The following is a 27,418-nucleotide window of genomic DNA, read 5'->3' on the forward strand; positions in this document are numbered from 1 at the left end:
GACGTTTCTCCCTGATTCAACAGTGCTGGTGGCAGAGATATGCAGAGATATGCGTGACACACCAGGGAGATCAGCAGTGCAAGCTAGTGTTTCCTGTCAATGCTTTCAGATGCAGATCGCACTTTCACAAGTCATAATGGCTGCATTATATAAGTATGTGTGTATATGCATGTGTGTGTGTGTGCAGGGTGGAGGGGGGGGGGGATTACCTGCTTCACTAATGGGTACAAATGGGAAGCCATTGTTAGGGTAAACCTGGCTGGAATGAATTGATATGCACATGTAAACATGCATGCACACACACACACACTCACAGACACACACACACACACACACACACACACACACACACTATACACCCAAATGTAAACACATGCATGTTCCGTCAGTCAGTCACTGACCTATGACAACTCTTATGACGTAAGAACATTGTCACAAAAGCTGAGTTTTTGTTGTTGTTGTTTTTGACTGTATTCTTTTATCAAGACCTTTTCATAGAATTAATTTGATTTGTTTAATTGCACTGGGATTGTATCTCGTTATGTACAGGCCTCCTCTCCTTGCCCCTCAGCAATTCAATAGATAGGTTCCCCCTTCCCTGGATGTAATTTTCCTGAAATAATCTCTCTTTCTCCCTTCTCCTATTTCTTTTGTGTGTGCCAGATAAAATGAGCGATGAGTAGCCTACTATTATTTTCCATTTCATCTCAGTCCTACAAACAGTGTGTTTGACGTGCTGCAGGGAACTGTGTTGTTGGAGTGAAGGGGATATGGGCACTTAAATCACCCCCTGCTTTAATCAAAACATGTCTAAAGATGTACTTTATGGAGCAGTCTCCCTGCAACAGTTTCTCTGCTGAAAAGATTTAACTAGGCGCTCTGCTGACTTTGGATGGGGGATGGGCTTTAGGGAGGGGGGGCAACACAGGGTCAGCGAAGAGAGGTGGGGGCCGCTTTCTTTTTCTTTCTCTCCGAGCTGCACGAAAGAAAAGCGCTCAGTCGAGGGAGCAGTGGCCAAAACCTACAGCTTGAGAGAGAGAGAGAGAGAGAGAGAGAGAGAGAGAGAGAGAGAGAGAGAGAGAGAGAGAGAGAGAGAGAGAGAGAGAGAGAGAGAGAGAGAGAGAGAGAGAGAGAGAGAGAGAGAGGTGAAATGGATGGGGGAGGGACTGGAGCCAGAGAGCGGCTTATTGGTGGGCTGTGGAGTGCTCTCTTGATGGATTGACTCAGTGCGGATCGAATTACACCATTTGCCCGTGCATTAGTTTGTTTTTCTCCCAGCCCTGCAGGGAGAGAGCGAGAGCGGCCGGAGAGAAGTTGGGTTTACTACGTGCGCTTTCTTTTGGATTATAGCAACACAAAGGGATACAAAATATAAATTCAGATGAGGTGAGTTACTACTTCGCAGCACATGGGTTACTTTGACGCCCCGTAATGATCAGAACTGAATGGGGGGATATAATACTTTGGGGGGTCGCTGCCAGAGATTCGGCGCTCGGCTACTCTTCTGCACACAAGTGGTATAGTCGCTGTGTACAGAAATAGTTCACGTCTGTGTATTTTTACGTGTGCATACAATACGGTATTCATTCAGGGTATACAGATAGAAACGACTCCAACTAAATCCATACAGTTTAGTAATAAATAAAGCATGCCATTAGTAAACTGCATGGATTTGTTTTTGTCATGACGCGGCGTTGGAGAGAGAGCGCACCAGTTGTGTGTTGTGTTCCCTCTGGCTCTCCAAAGTTAATAGTAGGCTATGGAGGGGGGGGGGTGTAGTATATGAGGGGGGGGTGGGCTGCACCGCTATTTGATCGCTGATGAGCTTTGAAGATCAGTGAACAGTGGGCCCGAGGAGGACGGAGGAGGCAGACAGACAGAGAAGGAGAATATATACGCACCTATATCGGAATTATTCATTTCTGTGCACAACTGGATAAGAGAGAAGTGCTGCTGGTCAAATGGAACTTTTAACATTTTTAAGGAATGTATCGTTGTTTTGTTCTTAAATGGATTACAAAGGGAATATAACCTCCATTCGGATTGTCCTGTTCATGAATACATTTGGATCCTCAAGGTAGGTGCTCTCTATATATACACACAATGCAAACGTTGGAAAAGTGTGTAAAAGGGTGTGTGGCCGTTGTTTATCATATCATTTTAATAACTTAAATATATATTTTCTTATGTTTGCTTAATTGGTGGACTTTTTTTTATTTTTATAAGCCAACACATCTACTGTGGGTGGTTGTTTTCTTTGATCTAGCATGAGTGGATTTTTAAACATGCTTTTTGTGGGACCGATGGACAAGATAAAGCAATTGGAATTTAAAGCAAAGACAATAGCTTCGGTTTCCTCTATAGATAGGCTGATCATACAATTGGGCTAAAGCAAGATTCTCGAGTGGTGTTTATCTTCATCAAACAGACCTTTGTAGTGCCATTTGTCATTGGTTGCAGTTTCACACAGTCTTGTTATCCGAAGCTAGTTACAATGTAATTTTACTATGAAATCATTAAATGTTTAGGGAAGAGAAATGTAAGTTCTTTTTTCTAAGATTCGGCAAGGATTCACTTCGGAGAGAGACTCGCCGATAAACTTGGATTCATGATGGCAGCACGGATCATCATAATAACCCACACAGCGGGGTAAACATAAGGTCGAACAGAACTAGGCAATTTGATTTTACATCTTTATAATGTAGGTCTTTTGTATTCTGTGGTCATGAATTCCGTATGGTAGCAAACATTTGGACAATTAACTGTGATTTGGGGGACTATAAAAGCGATCGGGGCTTTTCTTCAGCCCAGCCCTGTGCATGAATTAGTGGTAAAGGCAATTTATAACGCAGCCCATCACTGTTGTCACTCTGCTGCTGCGGTCCCTCGCGTCTTTGTTGTCTTTTGTATTAGGCCTACATGTGGACGAAAAGGGTTGAAAAGATTTACCACGGATCAACCCTGAATGCCTTTACGCCCAGCCGGAACAATACAGGCATTGGTACCCGCGGACTTCTGTATGGATGCTATATGTGCGGAAAAGAACCAATACCCCCCCCCCCACCACGCCTTTACACTATAGTGAAATTGTCGCGCAAAACTTGAAAACATCATCATCAATTAATGAATGAAATAATTGAAATCCAGATTGATAGAAATGTCAGGCACAACTGAAATAGTCTCTAGCCTAGTGTCAGTATTTACAGTTTGGAAGTGCTCACCATGCTTTGTTTGATAAAGATAAAATAGAGTGTCAATATTTAGCCTACCATAATAGAACTGGCCCACAGTCTCCTTGCATGACAAAATAAATGGTGCAATATTATTTTGTCTTTAGAAATACCCCACATACTAAATTGAAAGTTGGAAAAGTGGCGTTTGCCTAAATAATAAGGCTAATTAAAACAAACAAAATAACATATATTTTTTTATTGCAAATCAACAATTTGATGTTTGTCTAATTGCCGGTGGGAAGTATTTATTATTATTGTTTATGATTATTTTTTTGTATATATAAATAGCGCTCTTCATCCTACAAATATGTCTGTCAAGACACTAGAGGTCAAATAGTCAAAAATAAAATATGTTGGAACAAATTGGATACATTTGTATATATATATTTTTTTTTAGCTCAGCATAAAACATGCAGTAGTGTACCCGCTATAATGAGACATAAAACCATGGTGCTGGCATGCAACACCACCAAGCCACAACCTGCAGAGCCATCACAACCAACAGTGAAGCTATAGTTGACCATCCATCTGGCCTGCTTGTCTCACCCCACCTCACTGACCACATGGTCAGAGCCCAGCGACCAGAACGGCCACCGTTAACCCCCACTCCAGCCAGCTGTAACCCCGGAACGGACGCTATTAACCCCTCCTATGGCCAGCAGTAACCCTTTAAAAACCTCACGGTTCATGGCCACCTCAAGCTATCCTCATCACAGATGAATAATAAAAAAATAAAAAAAAAGATGACCATGGCACAGTTATTAGCGTCTGCTTTTTCCTCCTCCCCTCTGTGCCCCCACCGGCACAGGACCCTGTGTGTGCTGCTGCTAACCCTGGAGTAGCCCCAGATCAGCACCCCTCGACCCCAGAGAGCAGGGCCACTGACGGGGGTGGAGCTCCCATTGTGTAGCTGTGCCCAAAGCCCCTTTTGTTCCCCAGTCACACCTGCAGCTCAGCCCCTTTGTGTTCTACTATAGCACAACTACTGCTGAGAACAGCCTTTCTCCTGTTTCACCCCTCAAAGGGAGGGAGGGAGAGCGGGGCCATGGGTTAGGGCGGTGCAGTCCTCCCCTTTGCCAAGCAACAAGTCCGTCCTAGCCCCTCAGAAGTAAGCTTTGGGTAAATAGGGAGTGATTAGGGGGCAGTGGTTATTATTGAAGTGGTAGACGTGCTAGTAATCATTTCTCGGTTTGTCATCTCTCGGCTCTAATCGTCCTGTCTGTCTGGCTGACTCACCTCCTGTGTGGCTGCATCTTGATTACTTTCTCAGAACTGGGGTCAGGAGTCGGGTTAACAATGTTATACCACACATTAAATTTGAAAACGGCAACAGGCTAGACGGATATGACGCAGAGCAAACACAATCAAACTTAACTCCGCCGATAGAACTTGGTAACGTGCTTCTGTGGCGAATGAGCGAAAGGCCTGAAACTGAACTCCCCAGTTATCTGATTTCCTGCGCTGTGTGTTTACAGGTCAGAATGGTGCTAGATGACAGGCTGTGCTGCCCCGCGGAGCGACCGCCTATTGTTCCACTGGGATTAGATTCACCCATCATATTCACACACACACCGGTTACAAAACCTCACACAACACTGTCGTTTACCCTCCCTGTTTCTTTATTGGGCCAATTTCTCTAGTCCGAATGCCCTGTAAAAAGGCATCCATAGCTGTGAGCTGTTTGACTCCTGGAGATGCACTTGGAGCGTAGACAAAAATAGGAACCCTCTATACGCACACTCCTCTGAAAACACAGAGAGAGGAAATGCGCCGATTTGTTGTCCTGTGATTGGAGACCTAAAGCTTAAGCAAAGAGGTTGCGCTTAATAACTTGAGCTTAAACAAACAAAGTTTGAGTAGCCATCCCCCAGCACCCATCCACCAGTCAAAAGGAATAGCAATCCAGCCCCCAAACCCCCCCCATCCCCTGTGTTTAACACCATGGGACTGGGCCAACAACATCAGCAGAGAAAGTGCGTGATTGTAGGACATTGAAAAGCCTGTAATAACAGAGGGAGAAGTAAGGGAGGCTGAATACTGGTGTGTTGCGTGACTAGCTCAGCGTCATTAGGCCTGTTGAGGCCTATACACTTACTCAAACACACACACAGTCATACACACACTGGAGGGGACTAGGAACCGTATAGTGTAGAGAAATAGTCAATAGAAAACATGCTGGGCTCACTAGAGATTAAGAAGTAATTTTAGATGGCTGACCCCTGAATGTCTTCTGTTTCTGTTTTGCATTAAAGTTTCTGAGGAAAGCCTTTGCCCCTGAACGTATGGGCTATTACCATGCAAGGAATCACAGGAGAGCAGAGCTCAGCCTCAGCCTTTGGCTAGAGTGTTTTTTCTCTTGAATTGTTTAGTGAGCCTCAGAAAGAGAGATAGAGAGTGAACGACGAGGGGGGGGGGGTCGTGAAAGAGAGAGAGAAAAGTGGAGAAAGAACTCGAAATCCTGTCTGGGAGATGATTTCCCAGTGAGAATAAAAGCAAGTTGAGGCTTCATACAAAGCCCTCAGGCTGAATGTAGAGTCATATGAAATCCGTAAAAAAAATCAGTTTTTTTCGTTTTTAATATTTCAGAATTCTGTATTTTGCTTTGTACGCTCATTTTACCATCAGAAATAGTGTCTAATAAGTGGGAATGAATTAATGTCCACAATTTAATAAGATATAACAGGCCATTTAATGTTTTTAAGTGCTGCAACTCAGAAATACAGTTAGATTTTACACAATATTTTTCAAAGTGTAAACAAACAATAGATACAGCTAGCTACTACTGACATTATCACAATGTAAGTAGCCTAGCTATATCTATTCTATTGTGATGAAATATAGTAATGCATAATTTAGCACCTTTGGTTTATAAAGGACAGTGTGTACTGACAATCATTTTGCATTAAACAAATAGATGGGTGCACCAGATTTAGCAAGAAGCTATAATTTCTAGTCCTGTGTACTTTATGTACTGCAACGTTACATAGCTATTTCATCACAATAGTGTCAGTGATTAGCCTCACCCTCTAGCTGTATCTATTGTGATCACCAGGGATCATCGTTAGATAGCTGGTGTGTATGGGGCTGCGGCACTGCAGATATACCCTACTCTGTTTTGAAGCACAGTGGTTTCCCGTGTTCCTGACATGGCTTTTGGAGAGTGATCTTCGCACGTGTTTTGCGAGTCCAGTCCACGGCATGTTGACAGAATTAGCAAAACACCTTATCGACGGTCATATACAAGTCATTAGGATACTGCGCTGCTCTGAATTTAGGGCTTAGTGTGGAATTTCTTCAGACGTTAACGTTAACACCAAAGCAGCTAGACCCTTTGCAATTGCTGCGTGTTGTGTGTAACACACTGTAGCGTCCCCGGTCATGTTCGCGTTGCACCAAATGTTCCATGTTCTCCCGAACACGGAATTTCAGTCCAGATTAGGGCAAATTCTGCAATATTCCACGTTTACAGTTGATTCCATTTTTATTGCTCAATTACGCGATTCCGTGAACGCGGATTTCATATGGCTCTAGCTGAATGGTATCACTACAGAATAAAGATGTGGTGCTTACTTAGTTTATTTACCTTTTTGTAACTGTCCCGTTTCTGTTGTGTGTTTGGTCTCTATTTCTGTCCTAGGCTTCTTTAGGTAGGCCTAACTCTGCAAGTCATGTTTAGGGTTTTAACACTGCTGCTAACACTGCATTGGCGGTTTGGATGCTTGTAGGCTGGGTAGTAGCCGGGGTGGAACGGTTCACAAAATCGACGGTTAGGTTCGGATCACGGTTTTAGGTTTACGGTTTTAGGTTCGGTATACGTTGTTTTTTATTAAAAAAAATGTAACACTCCAAAAATTAGATACATCAACATACGATATATAGCCTAAAAATAATCCAACTTTTCAGTTATTCTCAAGGACGTAGTCATGCAAAAACTGAAAGAATGAGGCCATTTGACATCAGGCACATTGTTTTGACAGTGACGGTTAGAGCTAGGAGAGATTTTGGTACAGCAGGGAGGCATTGCTGATTTAAACATGCTTCTAATTTATTTGGTAAAAAAAAAGGTTTACCTTTTTAATAATGTTTGGCACACAAAGACCGAACTGACTGAAAAATATAGGCAACCCCCCTTCTCCACTAATCGAACTGGTGTCGTGGAGTCACTTCTCTGTGAACGTTTCCACGGTTAGCTTGCGGCTAACATTAGTTAGCTTGCGGCTAAAGTTAGTTAGCTCGTAGCTAACGTAACGTTATATAACCGAACAATACACACATGCCCCGAATGTGTACTGTTCGGTACGACCTCCACGGTTCGGGGCATGTGTGTATTGGGGCATGTGTGTATGTGTGTACCATTCCACCCCTACTGGGTAGTAAAGAATAGTTCCTGTGATGCTTTCATGCACGAACTCTTGTCTTCTTTTGTAGAGCAGCAGCATCATCACTCTTTTAGATGAAGCTGCTGGTCTTGTGAGTCAATACATCTTAGAGGCGTTCTGCATAGATCAGGAGTTTATGGCCAGACATTAATTTGTATTTAAATCAAGAGTAGAGTGGGCGCAGTCTGCCTCCTCAGCATCTATGACATCACTGGCGGAGAGAGCGACCTTTGCCTTTCATAAATTGTGCTCATCTTGTCGAAGCGACCAAGCCCCTAATTTCAGTCATAAGTGCACTAATTGTGGAGAAGTACCGACTTGCCCGGGATTTGTAACGCCAACGGTTACAACAGCATTGCTCTTCCAAAAGCCTCGCTATCCCAGAGTGCCGAATAGCTGTGAGTGATTACCCTGTTGTTGGATAAAACGCCCTAGTATCACCATCTGATACTGACTGTATCTGTCCTCACAAAATAAGGGTTATTATTAGTGCCTGACTTTCAACGTTACTTTACCATAGAATCTATGGCATAGATCAACACAGGGTTCAGGGCATTCTCGCCAATCCATATTTTGCACAGACCAACGAACAGTGAAGGCTAGTCCGCCAGGCTGATGGTGGTACAGTACATGTGGTAAAGTCTATAGATTTCCCTTTGAGGCTGCAGCCTGCTGATCAGCCACACTTCCTGTGTGGATCAATCAGACCACTAATGGCTCTGCAGACGGGGCTTCTGGAGCAGGTGTGCTCTGGGGCTAATTGAAAAATGTGTCAATACTGGTGCGTGCATGTGCAAGTGTGTGTGCACACACACATCCATTTCTGCATTACTGTATGTGACAGCGAATATCAATGTGTGTGCGCGTGCGTGCATATCCGCATCCCAGTGTGCTCCCAGCTAATCCGTCCTTCTGCCTGTGTGTGTCATCTCCTGGTAAATTGTTTATATCCGTTCAGGCTTCAACTGCATGAATAATTTGTTTGCCTTATAAATATTTGACTGTACACCGTTCATTAATATGCACAGCCTGTCCTCGAACCACTGCTCCAAACACTCGCATACACCCTAAACCCTAGACCCTAAACCCCTGCCACGCCCACACATCCAGTCACTGCCCATGTATCTGCCGGAGCGCCGGGCTGCTGTAGAGACGTTGCTCTATTATCAGCAGCCGGGCACGACTCGGTTCCATGTGACGCCATGATGAGTGAATCACAGCACCGCGTCTATTTTTATAGGCCCCCGAGAAGAGAAAGCACGGCAATAAAAGCCAATAGAGCATTAATAGATGTCAGCTGAGGTCAGAGCAGCAGAACCAGACTGTGGAGACGAAGTTACAATGTGCTGATTAGAGATGATCCTCCTGGTCCAGAATGACCCAATGGTAGCGCAGATGTACCCAGACAGCAGGCCCACAGAGCCTCTACCAGGGTGGACTTCCGCTGCCTCCTCCCCTACACAGAGACGCCCCACTGGTCACTTGGCTGACCTTCCCCCGGACAGCAGATGCTGGGAGAGGTAGAGGGGGAATGCCAACGTTTACCACTGAGAGCCCAGTCAGCTAGAAGCAGAACGGGCCAAGCGTGTGTGTGTACTGTTTTTACCATTTGCCAGACCTTGCTAGGAAAGGGTTATTTTTAGGACTGAGGTTTGGATTAAAACCAGGAATAGGTTCAGATTCGGATTAGGTGGTTTGGGTCCGGGTTGCGCATGTAGTAGTGGTCAGAGCTGAGTGAACGTAAATCAAAAGAAATGTCATTCATAAGCATTTCTGTATGAGCCAAAGATATTTAGGTTATTGTATTATATGAATGTTTATTATGTTTATTTGTATAACCTTACATTGAAACGGCATTAGGAATATTGATTGGATTTAGATAGTCATTGAACTGTCTTATTTGTCATAGAACATTCTAGAACATTTGTGATGTCACAGTATGATGTCATAATCAAACATTCTAGAACCTTTGTGATGTTACAGTATGATGTCATAACCAAACATTCTAGAACATTTGTGTATCTATATATAGTCAACAATTATAATGCTGTGGAAAGAGCCGGCTTTCCAGTGTGGAGGAATTTTCATGTGTCGAGTCGGCGGTGATTTTGGAGACTTTTCCCAATCTTGTAGTAGTAACATGAATATTTAGGAAATAGCTTTAGGACCACTTCTGTAAAGAAAGACTTCGCTGTGGAAGAGAAATAAACCATTTGGATATCTTTGGTTTACACTGGAGCGGCTGTGGACATTATTTTTCTTTATCAAACGAACGTACTACTCACGAGTAAGCGACTTTAACCAGTAGAATGGAACGTCGGCCCTCATAATTTCTAAGAAGAGATGCAAGTCATTTCATTTCAATTGCCTTGAATTATAATTGACCGTTAAGTAATACTCTTAATAAACACAGTAATGTGTGTGTGTCTCCAGGTAACATCTCCACCAGCCGTGTGAATCAGGAAGTGTTGTCTGTGAGCCATGGGCCAGAGAGCGGCGGTGGTACTGCTCCTCCTGACAGTCTCACACACACTCCTGGCTGTCAGCTTCCCCGAGGACAACACGCCCCTCGACGTCATCGATGCACACTGTGAGTATAGACTCCAAACAAACACGCCCCTGGGAGGCCATGATATTCATTAGTATTTGTATGACATCATTTAATTTGAAACGTATATACTATATATATATATTCAACATGTAATTCTTCTGTGTAACCTCCTTAAATCATGGCTGATATTGTATGTGCGTATGGTCATACATAGTCATAGGTAGTTGTGATCAAAAGTACCAACGGCTCCCCTTTTCTAGTCCTGTCAGCATAGCAGATTCTTGCGTGGCGTACCCATGGTGGTAAAAATCAATCTGTTTTATTGTCAGATGTAACATTAAGTGGATTCCATTTTCTTCTCCCTGTGATGTACTGGGAGAAAACACACGGAGATGTGCTGATCTAGGCAGCTGTAGCTCACACAATCACCACATGCTAAAATGCATGTGCATACACACACACACAAAAGACGCACACAGACACACAATTGATGCATACAAGCACACACACACACACACACACACACACAGACAATAGATGCATACAAATTACAAGCACACACACATCCACCATGTTCATTACACTTGCTGAGAGATTTGTATCTACAGCATTCATTGCAGTACTGAAAGATTTCAATAAAGCTGTTATACACAGCATATTTACGGGAGAGCGAGAGAGAGATAGACAGACAGACAGACAGACAGACAGACGGACAGTGAGCGAGTGAGTGAGTGTCAGAGTGAGCTTTTGGCAGAGAGAGAGAGGGGGAGAGATGACTGTGTGTACATGCATTAGCCTGCCCATGTTTATGCTCTGAATCTTCAAATAACGTGTGTGTGTGCATGTGTGTGTGGTTCAGACTCCAGGCAGTACCCTGTGTTCAGAGGCAGGCCCTCTGGGAACGAGTCGCAGCATCGCCTTGACTTTCAACTGATGACCAAAATACAGGACACTCTGTTCATTGCTGGCAGGTAAACAAAGCACTCCATGCATGCGCACACACACTCTCACACACAGTGACACACAGTCACACACACACACACACAGAGTCCTTGCTCTCTTTTTCTCTCTCACATACACACACTCAAAGCACCCCCCCCCCCCCCCCCCATCCACCTTCTCTCTCACACACATACACATAGCGCCCTCTCTCTGTGTCTCGTTCTCTGTCACAAACACACACACACACACACACACACATACACACACACACAGACAGACATGCACACACATACACACACGCTTGCTTATTGGCAGGTAAACAGTGGTGTAAGGGGAAAAAGCTCTTAGTGTTATTGGATCTGTAGCGTCTAGGCCACAGCCTGATGTATATGGCCAATATCGATCCAGGAATGACGTTCATCATCCAGCAGCAGATGCTCTGTCAGGGCTTTCCTGGCATCTTTAGATAGCTAGGTATTTATGCTATTTATGCGGTGTGATTAATCTGACCACTAGCACTAATACTGTAGCAGGAAATCAAAAGCAGTGTGGTATAAAGTATAAAAACTACCAGTGCGGGGGGGTTGGGGGGGCTGATGCAATCCACATGAAATGTATAATATTCACTTATGAATTCAGATTCACTGTCGCACTATACTAGCGCCCACTGAGGCGCTAACCAGGAGAGTCCAACTTTGTTATCGGCACATAAACACAGTCCTGATTTATTATGTATCACACACCATGTGAATAAGTGGCGGCGGTGTGCTACACTGCGGTGTGGTGCTGTTTGCTGTGATGTCACAGTGGTGTGTTTGTTCTGTCTGCCCACAGAGACCAGGTGTACCTAGTGAGTCTGAGGGAATCCTACAGGAATGAGATCATCCCTTACAGGGTAAGACTCTGGCCACACTTGTAAACACACAGGGCTCCTTAGAAAAGACTGGGCCATTCATCACATGCTCGACAGGTTATAAAACCAGAGAGTGGAAACCAGAGGAGAGAGAGAGAGAGAGAGAGAGAGAGAGAGAGAGTGTGTGTGTGCGCGAGTGTGTGTGCATGTGAGAGTGTGTGTGTGTGACCATGTGTGTGCATGTGAGAGTGTGTGTAGTACATAGTGCCACTGCCTATGTATTCGTCTTACGTACCTTTGTGTTTGTATTCCAGAAACTAACATGGAGGTCGGGCCAAGCTGATAAAGAGATGTGTGCTGTTAAAGGAAAACACAGAGTAAGTTTTACCTCGCATCACTTATCTCTTCATGTATCTCACAACACTTATCTTATCTCTCATTTACCTCACAACACTTATCTCTCATGTAACTCACCAGGCTGGCAGTCTGTTTAATGTCCTAATTACATTACATTACCACTATTGACCATATTCACCAACCGCCATTTTGCTGTTATGTCATTCTCTGGTTGGGATTTCTTTCCACCCTCTGAATATGGTCAATTCTGCTTTTACAATATCCACCTATCATCTCTCCATCTATAACCAACTAGGGCTGGGTATTGCCACTGATTATCCGATTTGATTATGATTCACAAGGTTCGATTCTATTAGGCGTAATGGCGCTGGTTTCAGGGGCACAGTTTGTTTTCCCACAGTTGAGTTTGAAACTTCTCTGAAGATCCGTGGATAGTGGACCCTTTTCACGGCAGCCATTTTGACATGCCTGAACAACTTATAATTCTTCCATTCCATATCTATGGTTACACCTTTGTTTACCCATCTATGACTAGTCAAAATGCCTGCTGTGAAAAGGGTTAGTTACCTTTTCGCAAAGAGCAATTTTCCTGCTTTGATTTCAATTGGACTGTAACATTTGTTTGTGCTTTCTGTCTGTTTCAGGATGAGTGCCATAACTTTATTAAAGTGCTGGTCCCCAGAAACGATGACTTGGTCTTCATCTGCGGCACAAACGGCTTCAACCCCATGTGTAGATACTACAGGGTGAGTTCTAGAAAGTGTGTTTGGGTGCTAGGCTTGGGTGTTGGGGTGCATGTGCTGTCTCTGTTATACGTTAATGTTGTGTGTGTGCTAGGCGTTGGCAATAGGATGATATTATCGTTTACGTATCGCGCACATGGTCACAAAAATGGCTCTCACGTGTCCCTGATAACAGAACAATATTCAATTATGCAGCCTGTTATGAATCGTGCGCTATAGTCAGTCTCTCTTTCCCTTTCTCTCTGGCTTCACCTCTTTGTTGTAGGCTATCAAAAAAACATTATGTGAGCCTATATTCTGACCCTGAATATAATGTTACCACATGTAGCCTCACTCAGTGGAGAAAACTTTGGAAAGAGGTCAGCTCTTGTTAGCAAAATAATGTAAATGCACCTAACGATGTGACAACATGTGGTTAATTTACTTTGATCAATTCTGATTGGAAGCTGAAATCAAAATGCTTGAATCTTCCCCCGAGACTAATGTTTGCAGCAAAGGTTTGTGTCAAGCTAGCAACAACAATAAGACTTCCGGTCAGAACTTTTCAAAATAAAATCTGCCACATATGTGTCTTTTCAGCTTTTTTTTTGATGATAATATCATTTATCATTGCCTTTCTTAAAGCAATCAGTAGGGGAATTTCAATATTGTCCAAGCCTAGTGTGCACATGTTTCTCTGTTACCATACATTAATGTATGTATGTGTCCTTTCAGCTGGATAACCTGGAGTTCGATGGAGAGGAGATCAGTGGACTGGCTCGATGCCCCTTTGACGCCAAACAGACCAATGTTGCCCTCTTCGCTGGTCAGTCAAATACAAACACTGCTTTTCAAATACAAACTGCTTTTCAAACACAAACACTGCTTTTCAAATACAAACACACTGCTTTTCAAACACAAACACACTGCTTTTCAAATACAAACACACTGCTTTTCAAATACAAACACACTGCTTTTCAAACAAACACACTGCTTTTCAAACACAAACACACTGCTTTTCAAACACAAACACACTGCTTTTCAAACACAAACACACTGCTTTTCAAACACAAACACACTGCTTTTCAAACACAAACACACTGCTTTTCAAATACAAACACACTGCTTTTCAAATATAAACACTGCTTTTCAAACACAAACACACTGCTTTTCAAACACAAACACACTGCTTTTCAAATACAAACACACTGCTTTTCAAACACAAACACACTGCTTTTCAAATACAAACACACTGCTTTTCAAATATAAACACACTGCTTTTCAAAAACAAACACACTGCTTTTCAAATATAAACACACTGCTTTTCAAATACAAACACACTGCTTTTCAAATATAAACACACTGCTTTTCAAATACAAACACACTGCTTTTCAAATATAAACACACTGCTTTTCAAAAACAAACACACTGCTTTTCAAACACAAACACACTGCTTCTCTGAAGCACTATTCATGTCTTTCTGCTCACACTTTCATTAACACCTCTGAAATGGCAGCTATGGCAACTCAGCCAACTTAAGCCTAATGCAATTCATTGTAGTAATGGATATTGCTGAACAGAATAGCAGTATACCTGCATGTGTGTGTGGTAACCGTGCTCCTTGCTGTATGGTTTCAGATGGGAAGCTGTACTCTGCCACAGTGGCAGACTTCCAGGCTAGTGATGCTGTCATCTATCGCAGTATGGGGGATGGATCGGCCCTCAGGACCATCAAATATGACTCCAAGTGGCTAAAAGGTTAAACCACTGACTCTCTGATTCGCTCTCTCTCTCTAATATACACGTCTGTCAGCTAACTAGACGGCCATCATGATTGCGCATGGTGTATGCGTGTGGTTGTTGGGGCTGTTGTGCGCGTTAGCAAGCTTTCCAGCATGTCAGAAGTCCCTGGGAATATGTCCTGCTCTCTCCCAGGCAATCTAGGTCATTCCCAGACATATACAGCCTTGTAGAAATCACTGAAATATTTAGCATGCAGAGCGGTGACGGTGCAAAAAAAATCTATTTCAACTCTTTCTTTCCCTCTCTCTCACACAGAGCCCCACTTCCTACACGCAGTGGAGTACGGGAATTATGTCTACTTCTTTTACAGGGAGATCGCTGTGGAACACAACAATCTGGGCAAGGTAAGGCCACCTCACCCCTCACAACACGGAGCACCTGCCAGTCTACCGTTATTAGTGCTTTAGAATTAGGAAGAACAAAAGAAAAAGCCATGGAGCAATGCTCTCTGTTCTGCAAATGTAAACCCATCACTAAGTGAAAGGATTTGTGTCTCACATGCACACACACACACACACACACACACACATTGGGATGTTGTATGGCTGAGGGCAGGTTCAGATTTGCCCATACATCATCCAGTGAATGGCTGCTCCCGGCCTGGCCTGCTGGAAGTAAGTGTCCTCCATCATCCGCCAGCTAATAAATATTTCAGCCCTACTAATGCTGGGGATGACACCTGGCCTGTGATGGAGGTTTGCACTGGTGAATTATTAAAGTTGTCTTATCCAACCGCTTCACATGCCTCATTTACACCACTAAGCCCAACATTTGCCACATTTGTAGTCGCACACAGACACACACACACACACACACAAGATGTGGTGTAGTTAAGAGAGAGAGGGCAGAGTTTTTTTTTTTTTTTTGCCATTTGCTAAAATAAGAACATGTTACTCCGGTACAGAGTTTTGGGATGAGAGTCTGTGGTGCCTGTGAACGTGTGTGTGTTGCAAAAGGATGGAAGGATGTATTATTCAGAGTGTTGAAGTGTTTCTAGCCTCTTCCTGTGCCTCATTCTTTCCTCTTTCCATACGCCCGCTACCCCCCCACCCCTTCCTGCCCCTCGCAGGCTGTGTACTCCCGCGTGGCGCGGATCTGTAAGAACGACGTCGGCGGCTCTCAGCGGGTTCTGGAGAAACACTGGACGTCATTCGTGAAGGCGAGGCTGAACTGCTCCGTCCCGGGGGAGTCCTTCTTCTACTTCGACGTGCTCCAGTCCATCACCGACATCATCGCCATCGACGGGGTCCCCTCTGTGGTGGGCGTGTTCACGACGCAGATGAACAGGTGAGCCGCGACCGCCTCCCGTCGACTAGATCGATTTGCGAAAGCCTAGTTTTTTACGAGTTCCTCAATTCAATTGAGGTATGAAATAAAGAGCTGTCTTGTTTTTCTCCCCTCAGTATCCCGGGCTCTGCGGTGTGTGCCTTCTCCATGGCGGACATAGAGAAGGTGTTCCAGGGCCGTTTCAAAGAGCAGAAGACCCCCGACTCTGTGTGGACGCCCTTCCCAGATGAGAAGCTACCCAAGCCCAGGTAAGGCTCTTGAACCAACTCAAGGAGACTTCCAGGGGGGGACAAGAGACGGAACAAAGCTCTAAACAAGTGAGATGCTAAAAAGAGATATTCGTTAACTTCAGAATCTTTTGAGTGTAAGAAGGAGCACCCAAAAATGAAAGTGGCAGATGACAGTTTAACACACCATCTGCCTGTCATTGAGCCCCCCCCTCAGCCCCCCCTCCTCCTCAGCCTAGTTAATCCCAATGAAATTAAATCTTTTTCACCAGAGAGGGACCTGGGTTATTTTCTGTGACCCGGCATACAGACACACACACACACGTATACCATCTGTTGACGATTAAATAATTAATCTGGCTTAATTAGACACGTTGCATATTTAACCTGCTCACAGTCCGTACATACACAGGTAGCAACGTCCAGAACACAAAGTCCACAAAGCACCTCATTACCTTCAGTAAATCATTCATGGAGGATAACCGTGCATATGTATATTTTATGTTTCCATTTGTGGTTTTTTCTTTTTGGGTCCTAATGAGCAGCTGCAGCTGCACCCCCCCCCCCCCCCCCCCCCCCCCTCGCAGCACTTCAATCCAACCTTTACAGGTCCCAGAAGAGTGATAGTATAGAGTGATTGTGACCTTTGCCTTCTTGTGTGTGTGTGTGCCCTTTGCCCCCAGGCCTGGCTGCTGTGCGGGTCATAGTCCAGCCGAGTCTTATAAGAGCTCCATTGAGTTCCCAGACGAGACCCTGCAGTTCATCAAGTCCCACCCGCTCATGGACACGTCTGTCCCCTCCATGGGGGACGAGCCGTGGTTCACCAAGACACGTGTCAGGTAAAGGCCTAACCCTGACCCTTATCCTAACCACAACCTTATCCCAACCATAACCATAACACCTAACCCCAAAATAGCTCCTTTAAACCGTGTGCCAATGTCTCCACAATGACAAAAAAGTCTCGTATTCATCACCTGCGGGAACATTCGATCCCCACAACAGTAGGTAAACGAGGTCACGCAAACAAATGCAGTAATGTCCTCCCACTTGTAGCCCCAAGGGCCAAACTATTTGACTAATTCAAATGACCTCTACTATTTTCCACTGAATATGGTTCCATGTGACTGAACCATGCCTTCCTGCTGTGTGTGCAGGTACAGGCTCACGGCTCTGGCGGTGGACAACAGCGCGGGGCCCCATGGGAACTACACGGTGGTGTTCATGGGCTCCGAGGCCGGGGTGGTGCTCAAGGTGCTGGCCAAGACCTCGTCCATGGTGTCCCTCAACGACAGCCTGCTGCTGGAGGAGATAGACGTTTTCAACAAGGCCAAGTAGGGACACATCATGTCCACTTCTCTTTCTCTCTCTGTCTGTCTGTCTGTCTTTATTCTCCTTTTCTCTCTTCTGTTTTCTGAACGAGGAGTCAGCTACTCTCGACCCGGAGGGAGCAGAGTGTTACTTCCTGGCACAGATAGCGTGTCGGCCTGCTTTTGTGTGTGTGAGAGGGAGAGGGTGTGTGTTGGTGCGTGTCGATGTGTGTCAGATCATGTGCTGTTGAATTGTGAAAAAGCTTTTTGTGAATCCGCCTCCTAACATTTGATTAGAGCAACAGTGTGAAACAGTAGACAGCGTTATCTGATGAACCCCTGATCATGTTTCTCCCTCTCTCTCCCTTGCTCTCTCTATTTATTTTTTTGTCTCTCTCTATCTCTCTTCTCTTGTTATCTACCTCCCCCTCTCTTCTCTTGTTATCTACCTCCCCCTCTCCTACCTACCTCTTCTATCATTCCGCTATACCTCCCTCCCTCTCCCCCCCCCCCCCCCTTCTCTCCCTCCTTTCCTCCGTCCAGGTGTTTGTCTAACCGGGATGATGACAGGCGCGTCCTGTCGCTGCACGTGGACGTGGAGGCTCACAGCGTGTACGTGGCGTTCTCCAGCTGTGTCATCCGCATGCCCCTCAGCCGCTGCGAGCGCCACTCCTCCTGCCACAAGTAAGTGACATGGAGACCAAAAACACGGATCACTCTGTGCCCCGTGTACAGTCATGGCTCATCTTAACCCTTTCACAACCACACTACAGAAGGTTAACCTTTCACTACCACACTACAGAACGTTAACCCTTTCACTGCCACACGACAAAGGGTTAACCCTTTCACAACCACACTACAGAAGTTTAACCCTTTCACTACCACACTACAGATGGGGGCCGAGATTCGATTTTAATTCGAAGCTTCGAATTTTTTTTTTTTTTTATAAATAATATATATATTTTTTTTTTATGTTGTGGGACTTGTACAGCACTTTGTTCAACTTTGTCAGTGCTGTAAAGTTTAAACCTTTTTAAATCTTAGACAAATGAAACACTTTGCTATCATGAAATATTGTAAGCCGTCATTTGAGGCTTTATAAAAGCAGCACAATGAACACAAATCTGTCAGTGCCGAGTCCGACCTCATCTTAAATAACAAACGGCATTGCTTGTTGTAATTAATTTAATATATTCGAATTTTTTATTTTCATATTCGAATCCCATGCCCATCGAACGAAGCTTTGAAGTATTTAAGACAGCCCTAAGTGCTGTATATATATATATATATATATATATATATATATATATATCCACATCGGTCTATAATCCTTTTTACATCTGTAGATACTATATCTATACATATCCCTTACCTACTCTTACTAGTTACGCTGCTGGTCAGTACGACTTACTACCATAGTGTATTTATACCTGTATCACTGTACATATTAATACTACAACTCTGTACATACATCTGATTAGCACTATTACATAGTAGTACTAATTTATATATTTTATACCCAGTTTAATCACCTGTACATTGTATATTACTATTGCACAGTATTGTTACATTTGCACTCTGGTTGGATGCCAAACTTCTATTTGCTGTACTGTACTTGTGTGTAAATATGAAGAATCTAATCTAATAGGTTTGGCCATTTATTGTTTTGTTTTTCTGTGCACGTCGTTAAAGGGCGAGATTGTGCATGGCCTGCAGCAGCCTCGTGGTTAATGGCCAGTCAAACACGAGGGTTTAATGGTACACCACACAGAATGATTAACCCCTGTGTTGTGATTGTGTGTGTGTGTGTGTGTGTGTGTGTGTGTGTGTTTCCAGGTCCTGTGTAGCAGTGAGGGACCCTTACTGTGGCTGGAAACCTCATGGAGCCTGTGAAAGGATCCTGCCTGGTGTTCTGTAAGTAGGCTGATGTCTTCTATCTCGTTAAGATCGGCTGAAGAGCAGAAATATCATTCACACGATAGTGGGCCGTTATCTCACAACTCTTATCTTTTATGTCTCTCCTCATGCCCCCCCCTCCCTCTCTTAGGACTGGCTATGAGCAGGACGTTGAGTGCGGTAACACCGCTCATCTGGGAGACTGTCACGGTAAGGCTCCACGTCATTTCATCCTACCCTAACTCACACAAACACACATACTACACACTATACACAAACACACACACATCCATCTGCACATACACCCCATGAGCCTGCCCACTCACACCAGTAACCACTTCAGTAACCTGCCTCCCTACATGAGTCTCTGTGCAGTATTAACACACACATCTACATTATGGTTACAGCACATGGCCAGCTGTAACTGATGCCACCTGCAAGGCAGAGACATAGGGGGCATGATGCTCGTTGCTCAGTTGGTGCAAATGGTAGACGCCTCATACTGTTTGGTGGCATTTCAACATACGACACATTCAAGGATGGTGCTTTTGATCCATGTGCCCTGCATTTATACCAACTGAACATGTCCTGGGCTGAACCCTGGTACTGACCCAGAACCTACATGTCCTGGGCTGAACCCTGGTACTGACTCAGAACCAACATGGCCTGGGCTGAACCCTGGTACTGACCCAGAACCAACATGTCCTGGGCTGAACCCTGGTACTGACCCAGAACCTACATGTCCTGGGCTGAACCCTGGTACTGACCCAGAACCTACATGTCCTGGGCTGAACCCTGGTACTGACCCAGAACCTACATGTCCTGGGCTGAACCCTGGTACTGACCCAGAACCAACATGTCCTGGGCTGAACCCTGGTACTGACCCAGAACCAACATGTCCTGGGCTGAATCCTGGTACTGACCCAGAGGATCCTCTCTAGCATCAATGGAGGACTGGAGAAGAGTGTACTGCTAGCGACTGCTTCACATTTGAACTAAGTCAACTGCACTCGTAGGTTTCTTTTTCTTTTTAAGACATTTTATTTCTGAACTCCGTTATACTGATTTCTTGTCCTTTTTTGTTAATTCTTTTAGCGTTTTTGGCGACTACATCAGCGCCAGATTACAAATCATTTGGCGACCCGACCTCTGGTTAGTTTGATCTTCTACTCAAATAGTTTCTCTCCTTGAGTTCAGCATCTCCGGCCTTCTTTGTTTCTCCCACTCCCACTGCTCCTTCATCTCTCTTAACTCTCCTGTCCTCGACACCCGTCTCCTTCATCATCATCATCATCATCATCATCACCACCATTTTCGTCGTCACGAAGAGCAGAGCTGCCAGACGACACCACTGCGCTCTACTCTACAGAATCACTCATGATCTCCCGCTCACTTCCTTCCTCTTCTTGCATGCCCACTTGACCCCTCCCTCCTTCCTCTTGACATCATCACTGTGCACCGACGCTTTGAGGCCTGTGTCTTTTCCCCCTCCAAACTGTATACTGTCTGTACCAACTGTACTATCGCATATCAAATGATGAAATATGAAATGTCAGTGGTGAAAACCAGCCATTATGTTGAACATAAACAAACCTATTCATGAAGCCCTGTTTTGTTCTCGGACACTAACCCAAAAAGACCACATTGTCCGTGCCTACTAACCGGATTGTTAACCCGTATGTGCCCATGTGTCCTGCACCATTTGTTAACACGTTTGTTTGTCACCACAGACATGGAGTTGTCATCAGCGCCAGTCACTGGCGAGCCCAGTGGGCCCATATACCCCCCAGTACCCATTCCCACTCAGAGCCCCAGCCCTGGGCCTGGCTCAGAGCTCTACGGCTCAGGCTTTGTGCTGCAGGATGACCCAGGCACCTCCCATTCTTTAGAGTCTGTCCCAGGGGGCCCAGAGGGTAAGGCCCACAGGGAGACAGCCAGCACCCTGCATGGAACCCTATCTGACAGCTGCCAAGAGCTCACTGTGACACACATACACAACATGCACACACACAGATGTATGCACATACTCACACACACTCTCTCTCTCTCTCTCTCTCTCTCTCTCTCTCTCTCTCTCTCTCTCTCTCTCTCTCTCTCTCTCTCTCTCTCTCTCTCTCTCTCTCTCTCTCTCTCTCTCTCTCTGCAGCACACATAGAACCACACACATAAATGGCAGCTGTTTAAGGTTTCCATCAGATAGTCTGGTCGATTTTTTTATTTTCTTTAAATATGATTTGAATTTTCATTCACATTTATGTTCTCATACATTTTGTATTTTCACATCTACACATGTACTTTTTCTTTCACATGGTGAAAATGTCTTTCTTTTTCCTTCAAACCGTTTCCACTTAGTGGATCTTTAACCTCCACTCAGTATCCTCCTATTCTTTCCTTTGGCTTCTTTCCTTTGGCCCTCGTGGCCCTGGTCACCGCGGGGTCTAGCTGCTATAGTCCTGGCTGTGGTAACGGTTAACCCACTGCAGTAGATCATTGGTTGTCCCTGCATCTCTCTGCATTGTCTACACTGGGGATGACTAACTCTTCAATGTCTGTGGTTACTAACAAACCTCCAGCGCCGAGGCAAGCTCAACACCTCTCTCCTCCTCTCCGACTTACTCTAGAGAGTCTGCGCTAGATCTTTGTTAAGCGAGACCTCTGGTCAGCCGGAGCGCTCCTCACTTCTCTCTTCTGGTTAAATGCATGGCACGGGACAATTGGATAATGGAATAAGGCAAGGCTTCACTTCTTTCCTCTAAACTAACAGCATTATTTGTTATAGAAGGCGAGCTGGATATAGGCACCTAACAGCTTCTGACAATCAATTTTCACCATGTTCCTTCCACACGACACATGACATTTTGGATCTGGTCGAAAGGCTACTTTTGGGCGGGGCAAAAGCAGACCGTCATGCATGGTGGAGTTTCCACGCGGACACACGCACTCTCCTGCTGAGGGGAGACTACGACAGAGCACCGCGACGGACTTGCATCAGGGACTTAACCCATCCCCTGTTTTTGATTGTAGGTGTGTGGGAGATCCAGGCAGGCGAGGCCAACCAGATGGTCCACATGAACATCCTTATCACCTGCGTGTTCGCTGCCTTCCTCATGGGGGCTCTGCTAGCTGGCTTGGTGGTCTTCTGCTATCGTGACTCCTTCCTGCGCAAACCCAGACATGTCCACAAGGACGCAGAGTCTGCCCCGTCCTGTTCAGACTCCACTGGGAGCTTCGCCAAGCTCAACGGGCTTTTCGACAGCCCTGTAAAGGTACCGCAGTCAGCGCTAAGCTATAATTATGTCAAAACTCTTAATTACGATGTGGTAAGGTAGTGTTTAGAAGCAGAATGTTAACAGATTGCGCCGTTTATCTTGTTCTCAGGAGTACCAGCACAACATGGAGTCTCCCAAGCTGTACACCAACCTACTGAGTAACGGCAAGGATCTGACCACACCCAACGGTGACACCAAGACTATGATCATGCGAGATGGCTGTCAGCCCCCTGAGCTGGCCGCCCTGCCTACACCTGAGTCCACGCCCGTCCTGCAGCAGAAGGGCCTGCAGCCCATCAACAACCAGTGGGAGAGGGCCCACGTGAAAGCCAACGGCTCCCCCAAGGAGCCCAACTCCTCGTCCCAGTTCCTCTCTTCTTCTTCTTCCTCCTCCCCTCCTCCTCCTCACGCCAACCAACCTCACCTGGCCCTGGGCCACTCCCACATCCCCAGTGCCGTCGTCCTGCCCAACGCCACGCACGATCAGAGTAACCACGGCAACGGCGAGGACACGTCGCTGCCGCGCACCGCTGACAGGAAGCAGAAGAACACGGACTCCAAAGGGAGCAGGAAAGAGCAGAAGAGGTCTGTGGACGCCAGGAACACCCTGAATGACCTCTTGAAGCACCTAAATGATCCCGGCGCCAGCCCCCCCAAGGCCATCCTCCAGGAGCCCCGGCCGAGGCAGCACCTCATGCTGGAGCCCATGGAGGCGCTGACGGAAATGCCCCCGAAGGTGCCCAGCCGAGAGGCTTCCCTGTACTCTCCCTCCTCCTCCCTGCCCAGGCACAGCCCCACCAAGAGGGTGGACGTGCCCATGCCCATGCCCACCACCCCTACCACTCCCACGGGGAGCCTTGGCATGGGGGGCACCCTGGAGAGACAAAGGGCGGGGTACCACCTCCACCGGAGTGCCTCCCAGAGGCACTCCCTCTCCACTTCCCCAAACGGGGTGACCATGGGGGTGTCTGTGTCTCGCCAGCACAGTATGAACAGAGGGGGCTACATGCCCCCCACGCCGCCCTCCAGACTGGACTCCCACGGCGGAGCGATGGGGGTGGGAATGCACTCGCCGCACTCGCCTCACCCGCCCTCCTTGTCTCGGCAGAGCAGCTACAGTGGGTACGGCTCGCTGCCGCGCACAGGGGTGAAACGGACCCCGTCTCTAAAGCCTGACGTTCCCCCGAAACCCAACGGCTTTTCCCCACAGACTTCACAGATGAGAGTCGTCAACAAATACAGCTACTAAAAAAGAAAAAGAGCGAGGACACTTGCGAGCCTGCTCTCTAGGACTAGACTGTGGACTTAAAGAGCCCTGAGGGCTAGGGGGCCTGTGAGGGAGGGGAGTTGGGCCTACTGTGTACTTGTGTGTTGAGGGTGCGTTCCCCTACTGAATGATGTGCACATTCATTCACACAAAAAGAAAAAAAGGGAAAATCACACATGTTGGCCAAAGATACTCTTATCTCCATCCCATGTCATCTCAAGCCCCCGGCCCGCGAGGGACCTGCAGCCCTCCGTATCCGGGCTTGTGTGTGTGTACCGTAGCCCGTCCCCGTGTTCGGTATGAGGTTTACAACATCGGTGCGCGGGGGCACCGCAAGGTATGTGCGTGTGGTACGAGCGAGGTCTTACCCGGCAGTGATACGAGGTCCGGCGTGGTGGATTACTTGAAAGAAGTGGCCTCATTTGTCACTGCCGTTGAGCACTGTCGTCCCACTAATGTGAACTTTACAGAGAGGGAGAGGAGGGCGTCTGTGTGTCGGTCAGATGGCAGGGCGGGGGAGGGGAGCGGAGACTCAATAATCATAGTGTACATGGCGTCTGAGATACATGTGACTATTAATGAAACTACTAAATATGGCAGGACGCTAACGGGGGTCTACGTTAAAGAGCAATGTGACTGTTTTTGTGTGTGTGTTGGCTGGAAAGTAGTTGACAGCACATGCGGTTAGGCCTTCACCACACGCTCATGATGGAGGATGTGCCCTAAGGGTGTAGGATGCACCTGCCTCACAGAGTCACCCGTTTCGGCTTCAGGATTAGCTGCTGTCATCATACTCCTGTTTCACACCCCGTCTAAAGCTAGTCTCTAAACCTGTGTGTCTCTTATGTGTATTAACCTGAGTGTGGCCCTCGGTTGAGGGGCAATGTATCTCTGGGTTAGTTTGGGTGGCTTAGCGCTCTCTGGAACTCACTGGGGTATATTACTAAATACATTTGCTGCTATTGGTTTTAGGTGGAAGCCGTTCGTCTGGTGTATTTTGGCCTCTAGTACATTTTTTTTTTCCTACCAGCTTGGGATGTCTTCTGCGTATGTGTGCGCGCGTGTGTGTGTGCTGTGTCATTGTGCAGACAGATGCCCAGAACCACACACAGTTGTGCACGCCCCAAGCCAATGCACTGTTGGAAGTGGGATCATAAGACACACGACAGGATTTATACTGATGGCTGATGAGACTCCTTTCTCTATGTAGCAATGGTATTAGGAAAAAAATGAAATTTCTCATATTGGTATGAATGACTTTTGAACAAAATGGTTTGCCTTGACGTTGACGTATTGTTTTTGAAGAAATGTCGTATGTATAACTCGAGCATCACCAATACATTAGCCTGTGTCAAACTTGAAATGGCGGCACAGAGCAACAGCTGCATGGCATTGAACGTTTCAGACCCAACAACGAATACATTCTCAAGCTAATTCTGTGTCCCCCTAATAGAAGCTGCCTTTTTGAGATCTAGAATCTGATCGATTTCTTCCTCTGAGCATAATGATGTACAACAAACTGTCCTTACAGTAACCACCCTGTTATCGGCTAGGCTGGTTCTCCCGTTCCCTCTGCAGTTCACCCGTTAAGTGGCCAGTGTACAATCAACCTAAAAATGTACCAATGTGTCCTATTGAGTCATGCTGGGAATGACGAAGATCCTGTACATACCTATAAATAGGAGCATAAATATTTTTAGGCAAGCGAACCTGAATCTGTGCATTGTGTGCCTTATTCAATGAATGATTTACTAGAGAATATTGGCAATGTCAATTGGTCCTGAATATCTTTTATTGTCCTACTATATAAGCAATTTCCTTGTTTGAAGATCAAGAGAGAGAAGTGTGTTGAAAAATCACTACCTAATCTTTAACTGAGGTGATGTGTGAGTTAAGCGACAAAACATTCCACTAGAGAATGAGAGCTAAAAAGAAAAAACATTTATATGGAGCAGGATTTGATTTTCTCCTATTGTGCCGATGTTGAAAGACGGCTGTTAATTTGCCATGTTAGAGGTGCCATGCAGTGAATGTATTTCCATGACTAGGGGGGGGGGGGGGGGGTGTAGTCTGAGTGTCCAGAAACCCTTCCTCTTAAGTGTCTCTCTGGACTAGTCGGCTCAACAACACACCACATATCCCGCTCACAACAACACAGCGACGTATTAACACACGGTTATTGGCACGAGCAGTGGTCATGCAACATCTGTAATTCCCCCAGGATTGGGACAGTGATGGGGATTGTTACTAATGGCCAGAAGTGACGACGGGGCGACTCTTCCACTTAGGAAAGGGTAGATCATTTGGGTGATAACTGTAATCCTCCGGAGGGTCAGTTGACTGTTTGAGCCCAGAGCCACGTTTTGTTTACAAGTGATGATTGTATGTAAGGATTTTCTGACGGTCATCAAACCAGTGTTTTGGGCTCACACACACACATATACTCAGACAAACACACCACAGCCACACACACACACACACACACACACACACACACACACACACACACACACACACACATACTCCATAATTGTATACCGGCTGTGTTTAACTGCCTTGTACATTGCAATATGAACAGGGTTTTTCTGTTGCAATCTCAATTGAAGCCTTTATATTTCAGTCCGAGCTCAGTGTATGTGCAGGTAAACCAGAATTTGTCAACATGTACTTTTGTTTTAAATACTGTGCGAGATGGCGATGCAAGGCCAGCTGTATGTATGTTCTCCAGAGTATTTCAACGTGTAGATATGTTGTAAAGTTGTACTGTGAATGTGTAAATAATAATAATGGTCTTTTGTTTCATGATATTTTTTGTTGATTTTTTTTTAACACGGCATGTATACTTGAAATAAAATATTACTGCACAGAAAACATGGTTTTGGGATAGTTCCTTTCACACAGTCTTTCCTCATCTTGAAAAACTTGTACGAAATAAGGCTCAGGAAGTGGGTGGGAAGGTAGACGGTTGCTATGGAGACACACCAATGGGAAACATGAAAATGTGACGTCGGCTTCTCAAGCCCTGCAGGACATAACTTTGGTGGTACCTTTGTGGTTCCCGGCTGTATATGCACCGCTACAACACTTTGCTTGCTTTGTATGACAACTGGGCAAATTAACATAGACTGAAATTAACTTTAGATCTCCCGGTGGATGGTATGTCATGTAATTTTATTTGACTTACTCGGAAACATTTTATATTACCTAAACATAAAATACGGGCCACTTGTTTACTGGACACTGCCATGATGAATCAAATGTGACTTGGGGCGAAAATAACACATTTGTCAGCCCTCAGTAAACAGACCGACCATTTCAACAACTT

At 45.6% G+C, this 27,418-nt stretch overlaps 1 protein-coding gene across 2 annotated transcripts; it reads left to right on the forward strand.

Moving 5' to 3' along the window:
- Positions 1 to 1,272: 1,272 nt before the first annotated feature.
- On the forward strand, positions 1,273 to 26,954 carry sema6d (semaphorin 6D). Of its 2 annotated transcripts, none has more exons than XM_084337194.1 (20): positions 1,273 to 1,386; positions 10,046 to 10,202; positions 11,023 to 11,134; positions 11,940 to 12,000; positions 12,273 to 12,335; positions 12,960 to 13,061; positions 13,773 to 13,863; positions 14,676 to 14,795; positions 15,096 to 15,184; positions 15,910 to 16,127; positions 16,244 to 16,375; positions 17,038 to 17,193; positions 17,509 to 17,685; positions 18,205 to 18,345; positions 19,498 to 19,575; positions 19,709 to 19,767; positions 20,653 to 20,709; positions 21,288 to 21,470; positions 22,582 to 22,823; positions 22,936 to 26,954. In XM_084337194.1, the coding sequence occupies exons 2-20, from the start codon at positions 10,094 to 10,096 to the stop codon at positions 24,073 to 24,075; spliced, it is 3,330 nt and encodes a 1,109-aa protein (XP_084193320.1). In that variant the 5' UTR covers positions 1,273 to 1,386; positions 10,046 to 10,093; the 3' UTR covers positions 24,076 to 26,954. The 2 variants fall into 2 exon arrangements, with proteins under 2 accessions (XP_084193320.1, XP_084193321.1); XM_084337195.1 differs by lacking the exon at positions 1,273 to 1,386 and adding an exon at positions 1,870 to 2,077.
- The last annotated feature ends 464 nt before the right edge of the window (positions 26,955 to 27,418 follow it).

This window comes from Notolepis coatsorum (assembly GCF_963971535.1).
Source record: "Notolepis coatsorum genome assembly, chromosome: 20".
NCBI classification, from domain to species: Eukaryota; Metazoa; Chordata; class Actinopteri; order Aulopiformes; family Paralepididae; genus Notolepis; species Notolepis coatsorum.